Source organism: Dermacentor silvarum, chromosome 7 (genome assembly GCF_013339745.2).
Source record: "Dermacentor silvarum isolate Dsil-2018 chromosome 7, BIME_Dsil_1.4, whole genome shotgun sequence".
Classification (NCBI taxonomy): Eukaryota; Metazoa; Arthropoda; class Arachnida; order Ixodida; family Ixodidae; genus Dermacentor; species Dermacentor silvarum.
In genome coordinates this window covers 55,000,040-55,008,495 of record NC_051160.1, presented here as the reverse complement: position 1 = coordinate 55,008,495, position 8,456 = coordinate 55,000,040, and the positions used below count along the sequence as shown (strand labels likewise).

At 43.4% G+C, this 8,456-nt stretch overlaps 1 protein-coding gene across 1 annotated transcript; it reads left to right on the top strand.

Annotated features, from left to right (window-relative positions):
* The first annotated feature begins 269 nt into the window (after positions 1 to 269).
* Positions 270 to 5,086, top strand: LOC125947118 (uncharacterized). Its single transcript, XM_049671480.1, has 5 exons — positions 270 to 529; positions 1,454 to 1,572; positions 1,889 to 2,079; positions 3,279 to 3,402; positions 3,964 to 5,086. The coding sequence occupies exons 1-5, from the start codon at positions 270 to 272 to the stop codon at positions 4,758 to 4,760; spliced, it is 1,491 nt and encodes a 496-aa protein (XP_049527437.1). The 3' UTR covers positions 4,761 to 5,086.
* Positions 5,087 to 8,456: the final 3,370 nt, after the last annotated feature.

Below are 8,456 nucleotides of genomic sequence, written 5' to 3'. Positions count from 1 at the left end.
GAAATCCGCCTTTTGCATGTCTGTGTGGCGCCCTCACGCGGACACCGCAAGAAACGATAAGTTTGGCATCGGGTGGCCGCCGCTGCTGCTGGTAGTATGGCGTAGACTGGCAACGACGCGTGTTGCGGCACATATATTTACGTAAGTCTGCGCTCTACAATCGGTAGTTTCTGCGTTCGTGTTCGGGAATGGAACCTGGGAGTACGTACATACCCGGCGGCTTCTTTGCCGTAGCGAACGGGTGGACGAAAAGCCCAAACGGGATCAAGATGCCAAGCGACAATCAGCTGAGTGCTTTCTTGGCGGCATGTGGATCGAGGTTCGCAAGACAAACTGCGAAAGGGAAGAAATTCACCGAAGAGGGTTATGTGCGCAACATCATGTTTAATAACTTGTGTTCCACATCCCCGTATGAACTTCTCCGAAGTATATGCCTACCGTCAATGAAAGGCGGCTACTACATCGTACATGCGGTCATAGAGAAAGGAACGGGCGACATACTGGCAGGCCACTGTCTCTGCCCAGCCGGGTGAGTACAAGTTTTGTTTATCATGACATCTCGCATGTGTATACGTACTGGCTCTCTGGTTTTACCGTTTTGTGTCGTCGCCAGGCCAAGCTTTGGAGGTCTACTGTTTTTAGAGCGCGTACGTGGGCTCGCTGAATGGCAGTGCGCAGCGATTAGAACGCGATACTCGGAGCATGTGGCTGCAGGCACTTTTCGCGGCACTGGTGAACGCCAGGTGATCGTTGGGGGGCCAAATGCAGTCACAACGCACGTCAAAGGGTCTTGATTTCATCGTATGCCCTGATGCCTCGGCTATGTGTCCCCAGCGCGCACCGGCAGCGCAAGAAAGCGCCGACAAGCCGTGTTCTCCTATGTCGCGTTTCGAAAAATCGCTGTGCACTTACATACTTCGGGGTGTTCGGCACGCGTATCTCGTGGCTAGAGCCGTGTCAGCTACGTAGTGTTTGCTGGCATGCACGTCGCGTACGATTCATCAACTTTTGGTCAGCCGGCGCCAAGGTAAAGCGGCATGCCGTTCCTGTCAGGATCTCATTTGCGTCGCCAGTGTCACTTGTGCAAAATCGAGTACCCGTGCGGTACACGAGAGATTATAAACGAACTTTTTAAAGCCAGTGTTCAATCACTCTGTTTACTGCAGCATTTTACATAGGACCTGTAGCTTGTTTTCACTGCAGTCAAGTTTGGCAAGGTTTATGCAAGACTATCGAGACCTCATAGTTCTTATGCGCAACGCTATCGTGGCTATACTTGCATGCATGTGTGGTAAGCAAGTACAGTCAATCACAACGGGGGAAAGTTGTGCCCAATAATCATTATTGAAAAGCATGTCTAGGCTGTCTGATGCACGTTGCCCAGCTCTTTCTCTATGTTGAATGCCTTGCAGATCAGCACTAATAATATACACTGTTACCATGATTCCTGCAGCCTCAGTGGAAGCTGCCAGCACGTTGTTGGCCTGCTGCTCACAGCTTGCAACCTGGCACCACAAGGAGAAGACACAACATGTACGGATGTCCCCTGTGCATGGATTGTGCCCCCTCAAGGTAAGAAAAATGCTGTATACTGCTAAGTGACGTCCCTCCTGTCTGTATTCCAAAGTGTGCAACTCTGCCTAAAATAATTTAAATAGGAGTCTTTTTAGTCAGTTATGCTCTCTTCATCTACCCTGTCTGCCGATTTCCCACAGTGAAGTTGCTGCCTATTTTATAGTAGAGATGACGGTATAGCCAATATATTAGCCGAATATACCTTCAGCAGGGTTATTAACTGCTTACGTCAAACAGTAGTTGGTAATCTAGAGGTTGCTGGGGATAGTTTGAGTGTTTAAGCTGTTTTTGTGCTTGTAATCTGTATTTCCAGCCAAAAAGCAAGAACCAAGCTTGCCGCTTTCGGAAATTTTGTTTGAGAGCAGCAGGAACAGGAAGAGAGTTTATGATCCCACACCTGGACTGTTGCCAGCTGACCCTGCCAACTTCATCAGCAACTTGCAAGAAATATCTCCGAGCTGCCTTCTACTCCGCTATGCAAAGAAGCCCAGGGCGGCAGAAGAAGTACGTAATATCTTAAACATCATTCAAAAATGTGACACCGTGTCTTTGGAGGAGAAGCTAAAAAACAGACAACAAACTGATTTTCAACTTAGTCTTTTTATTACAAAACAGAAATGCATACATATTGCACAATGAAAAGCGAGAGCCATGAAATAAGCAAGAACAGCGGCACAGAGCAAATACCAATGATAGCGACCTGCTTTCATCGACATTGTATGTCTGCGCACTCGAAATAGCACTTCTTTCCGCAATAAATTGATATAGGGTTTGCTTAAATGTGATGTGCCTTTCGTACCATCTCGACTGCTTTTATGGTTTCACATGCACGGTGATCATGTTTGTTCAAACGAGGGTGTGCAGCAAACAGAGGTCAAACAAGGGCATGGCTGTGAATGACTTAAAACTTTTTTTAGTATTGCGCTTATTATTTGCCCTTGCGCTGCGGTAATTTGTTATTTGCCCATGTCCCCCGGGGCTTTAACACTTTCTCATCTAGCCTCTGTAGCAGCTGACACAGGAAATAAGGATCCTGTATACTACTTGCCTTCGGCATTTCACGTAATGGTTTAAATGCCTGACAATGCATTAGTGTTTGCATTTTATAACAGGACAGATTTACCTATGAAGACAGGACAGTTAGTGTGAAGCAGAAAAACTACTTGTACTCATACATGCTGCCCCATCTTCCTTAATCAGTGCAAAACGTGGTGCATGGAGGGTATTACTGATACCTGGTCATGTATGTGAGCTTCCCTCTCCACCTGATTTCTATTTGCCTGCTATAATTTTTGTTCTTTTCCTGTGCATTGCTTTTGCTACAGAAGCAGGTATCCTGCTGCTTTGAGGTGACCAACCAGTGCATTGAAGCTTATCAGCCACAATGTGATTGCGAAATTTCTCCAATGTAATTGTAGAACATGTCTTGACGATGCCTCTTTTTACCAAATTCCTGTGAGATGTTGCGTAAGGCAGCCGTAGTTTCTAGCTCATGCATATAGCATATATGACTGAGTCGTAGCCCTTATCACTGCGTTGTTAACCCACCAGATAATCCACAGTGCAGACACTGGTACCACAGAAACACATGCATACTACCATGTTAGCTCCTTTGCTCTTTCATCAAACATCATGATAGCCACACACGCAGTATGTGCTGTCGTATTGAAAACTACCCATTTTCTCTCTATGGTTCATTTCAGAGCACAACAGAGACCATCGCTGCAAAAGTAATAAATGATGGATGCTGCAACCAGCCATATATAGCCGACAGTGAAGATTTGCTGAGCATGACAAACTCGAGAATTATTCAAGAGAGATTTGATGGTAAGAATGAACACACAGAAATTCATCACCATAATGTTGAATTACACAGGCACATAGTTTTATTGAGCAAGTGTTATTTCATCGGAATACATGGAACTACAATTCTGCGAAGTAAACATGCAGAGGGAGCACGTGCTGAAACTCCAGACCGAGTGAAACCAGCCGTACAGCTCTTGCATAAAAATAAGCCCTTACTGTATTAATGGTAAAGTAAATAGCACAACTGTCAATTTGTAAATATTACACTTGCCTAAGTGATTAGATGCAACTCAATGAGGCTAGAAAGTTACAGAAAATACTGACAAGAGTTTAACTGACAACTGAGCTAGTTGGTAATCATTCATTGCAAGTACATAAGTGGAATAATAGATCAAGACATGAAAAGAAACAAGACATGCACCAATGTTCTGATTAGTCAGTGTGTTTTCTCTTAATGCAGCCTTTTCCATATTTGCATTGACTGAAAGTGTAAACCAAGTAGCATTAGTTGTATTGCTTCCCTGCAGCTAATCACCAATTTTCTCAAGTTAGGTCACACTTTTTTGTCTTATGCTTTTGCAGCAATTCAGCCCCTGAGCCTCGACGACAGGGCAGTCATTTTAGAAAGCACAATGGGCCAGGCAGAGAACAAGAAGTGGCATCAGGAACGTATTGGACGGCTCACGGCATCAGTGTTTAAGAAGTTGCTGCGGTGCAGAAAGCCTGATGGTGCCGTAAGGGACGTAATGTATCCTCGCCAAGTGAGCACCGAAGCCATGCGTTATGGCAGGATTCATGAGGACGATGCCGTTAAAGCATACGAAGAAATAATGGCATGCAGGGACAGATATTTAACTACTGCATATACTGGGTTGCATGTTCATCCCCAGCACCCATTTATTGCTGCCTCCCCCGACAGACTTGTCTTTGAAGGGAGTGACACTGGTCTTTTGGAGGTGAAGTGCCCATTCTCCTTCAAAGGCAAGGGTGTCGTCGAAGCAGCAGCTTCTGCAAAGTGCTGTTTGAAAATATCTGGTGACAATATAGAATTGAAAAAAGATCATGCATATTATTATCAGATACAAGGTATGATGGGTGTCACAGGTTTGAAGTGGTGTGATTTTGTAGTATGGACAAATGCTGGAAGTGTAGCAGCCTCAACACATGTGGAGAGGACTCCCTTTGATGAAGTTCTTTGGTGTACAGAAATTCTGCCTGGGTTGCTGCATTTCTTCAAACATTGCATAGTGCCAGAGCTGCTCACTCGCAGAGTAAGCAGAGGACTCCCTCTTTACAATGAAAAAAATATATTGGATACAAAAAGAACACTGCATAATGCATCATTTGACTGCGTTAAGAGGACAAGGTCTTCAATATAAAGTGCAATAAATGCTGGCATTCTGTACCGAAAAAGAGTTATGTTTTTCTCTGCTGGAGTATGCGGCTTATAAAAATTATGTTTACAGAAATTTGGTGCCCTGAAATGAGGGCAAGTACGGCATTTTGCAGTTAGTGTACCAGTGTGCATAATAGCGTTTCATCATGCTAAGTTATAATAGATGTCTTAAAAACCAATTTTCTCTTCGGAACTTGCGAAAAGTAGGGGGTAGCACTTTTAGTCCAAGAAATACGGTAGTTGAACAACCTTCTACAGATTACAGCACATGTAAACTGTAGTACTGGACAGTACACGCTACTGCACGAACTATGCAACAATCACATCAGTACTACATTCTCATTCTGCTGAGCAATTACTTGAAAGAGTACTGGTGAGCATGAATGTAAGGAAACTACAGAAAATTTTCATGCCAGTTACCATTCGAGCCTGACTGACTACAAATATGAAACTTGTATGTTCCAGTGCAATTTCTTATGTGTTTCCTTGTCAAATGAAGTGTGTTCTATATTTGATAACTTCATGTACAGTGCTCCTAACTTATTTTTGACGAAGACTGTTTCTTAGGAAATTTCGGTTTCATTATTTGGCTCCAACATGTTTTCTTGTGTTATCTCCTTCATATTTTCTATGTTTTTGTTGCTTCACCTGCTGTATATTGATTACTCTTGTGTGTAATGTATACTGGACATGACACTTGTACTTGTCAATATATTTTTTTAATGTTTTATGCTTCGCCTGCTGTGTCCATAAGAGGGCTAGTCAAGCTTTCCTAGTTTTTACCCTGCTCCTCTGTTGATGATGGGAATGTTGCTCTGTTGTGTTATAAATTGATAGTACAGGAGCCATGAGAAAGCAGGCATTTAATAAAGACAATAAATGAGCTTGGTACCTTTGTGTGGTCGTTTTTTTATTTATTGATGTTATTTCAATGTTTACATGTGGATAATGTGACTTGCTGTATTTGTCACTACAAGTCTCTCTCAGCCGCACCTGTTGACAGAAACAGCATACTATATGCCATGAAGTATAGTATTCAGCATTCAGTTCCGCACTAAGCTGGGGCAAGAAAATGCGTGGGAATTACCGACAGTAAGTCCAGTAAGGCAACACACAAGGCGACCACATTCGGGCCCTGTCTGTTTGTTTATTTATTTCACATATTGCAAGGCGTTCAACTAGAACTCTGCTCATTCACGGCAATAATCGGTGGCTGCAAATTAGACAGTAGGGCACAGGTCCTAAATATCTTGCCGGCGATGTCTAACATGTTGATAGGCACTGGCCTATCTAAAAAATGGAATTCCTTGATGCGCCTTATAACCCTTTCAACATGTATTCTAGCTCCAGCAATCTTTCGAGTAGCAATTACATCACTTGCAGAAAGCTGGTTTCCTTTCTTGAAGGGTGGGATATAGATCTGAATGGTTGGGGGGAAAATGCTGTCCAAGCGAAAGCCTTTGTCTACCATTACACCATCACCCGGTTGCAAGCGTTTTAAGAGGCCACTTCTCTCCACTATTTCGGTGTCACTAACGTGACCGCCCCATATCTCGGGAACAAAGCATACATAACCATCAGGTGTGACACCTACAAGTGCCTTGAAGGTATTAAAATGCTTGTAGGTTGAAAAAGTTTGCCTTTGTGCTTTTAACTTTGAGGACTTCTGAATTCTGACCTCAGTGCAGTCCAGAACCACTCTCGTGTTAGGAAAATCTGAAAATGCCTCTGGCATGTGTCGTTGTACTTCAGCTAAAGATGGCATCCGTGTTAAGGCATACAGCTCCTTATCTAAAAAGTTAATCCATGATGATGTGTAGTGTTTAATGGCGCAAGGGCCAGCTATGGCCAAAGAGCGCCATGACACATGGTGATGGGTTCTGAATGCATTATGGATGGAGTGGACAGTAGGATGCAAATGGTACATAAAAGGTGGCTGTAAAGAGGCCTAAAACAAATCGCTATAAATTGCGTAAAATATGAGCGTTAAAATAATGACAAAAACTAATGATGTGAGGTATGAGCGTAAAGGTTTCGGTACAAAGCGGTGACATAATAAAGTATATGCAATAGCACTATTGCCTCACGAGGTCCTTGAAATCAAGGACTGAGAGGCACGTGCTGTAAAATGTTTTTGCACTGCAGCTGCAGCCTGCAAGTCGAGACTGCGCTACAGATACCCTGGCCAGATGACTTGTAACGTGTTTACATCTGCTAAAAACTTTAAGACGGCATTAAAATCAAAAAGCGGCTCATGGCTAAGAAAGAATGCTGGGTGAAGGGGGATGTACTCACGATACGCGGGATAAAAGTACTTTTTACGTTGAGCTTCTATTTCTGGGCACTGGATAAGGACATGGAGAACTGTAAGTATGTCGCCACACCTATCACATGTCGGAGGATCACTTCCTGTAAGGAGATACGAGTGTGTTCCATAGGTATGTCCTATCCTTAACCTGCAAAGAAGCACTTCCTTGTGTCTTGTTGTTTTCTGAGATATCCATCTCCCAATTCTTGGCTTGATTTCATGTAGCTTATTTTGCACTTGATTATCCCACTGCCTTTGCCAATATTTTCGTAATTCATGGCGCAAGAAAGGCTTTAGGTCAGTGGAAGGGATGGCTATGTTTCTATTCGTATGTTCAAAGACTACTAAAAAGTTAATCCAGCTACAGAAAATGCGGCTCAGGCTAGATTGTGATATGCCAAACAACCTGGCTACTTCCCTTGCACAAACTCCCGTTCGTAGCCTGTACAAAACCATGAACAGTTCTTCTCGCTTTGAAAGCTGCCTGTCTTTTTCAATTTGCTGTTGCTGCTCATTCTTTTGGGGAACCCAGTACGCCATTCTCTGGGCATTCGCTTCGAGGTGTCCATACAAAGCATCAAACTGCGCTTTGCTCGTAAGTCCAGTGTAAAATTTAAATGCGGTACTATGAATTGTGTCCACAGAAAAGCTTTGCGATTGCAGCCTTTTACATCTGACTTCGAGCTCTTGAATTCTCTTCTTCATTGCAGTATGTTCTGCTAGCAGGCCGTTGAAACTGCTTGTGCTGACATTCTCTAGTTGCTCCTTAGCTGTGGCAGTAGTGCGACGCATCAGCAATGCAGCTACACCTTCACACTCCTGTGATGAAGTAGTGAAACCTGTACATGCAACAAATGCAAGGCAGGTTAGAATAAGTGCAATGTTATTCATGCTTTGGAAATTACTATTTTGAATCGCAGGTTTATATATGTTCGCCTTGTCGGCATTCTAGGGTCTCCATCTACATAAACAAAGTTGGCTGTCATGTATGCTTTTCAATATCACAAACAGTAATAGTCAGCGACAAGTCAAGCATGCAGGAGATGATTTTCCCAGAAAAAAGCGTAAAGCACCTGCCCTTCGTGCCTTTATCCTCCAAAAAGTTTCCTTAGACTGCACTAGGCACGAACAAGTACATCCAATAGTCAGCAACATTGAATTTGCTGCATTCATACGTCACACGCACAAACAGTCTGAATGCCATGGCAACAGAGGTAGCGTGCAGCATAAACTGGTAGTTTGTATAAGGTCGAAGAGCGGACCTCACTGGCCTGTACAAATTAGCAATACAAATTATAGCACTATGATGTTCGGCTGTTTCTTCACCCGTTCTCGGTTTCAACAATTTTTAAATAACCTAACCTGCTTGTT

Excerpts from the sequence above, each read along its gene's own strand:
- LOC125947118 (XM_049671480.1), top strand. The coding sequence starts at position 270 with ATGCCAAGCGACAATCAGCTGAGTGCTTTCTTGGCGGCATGTGGATCG. Across the intron at positions 1,573-1,888 it reads ATGGATTGTGCCCCCTCAAG|CCAAAAAGCAAGAACCAAGC; the intron begins GTAAGAAAAATG and ends CTGTATTTCCAG. Across the intron at positions 3,403-3,963 it reads TATTCAAGAGAGATTTGATG|CAATTCAGCCCCTGAGCCTC; the intron begins GTAAGAATGAAC and ends ATGCTTTTGCAG.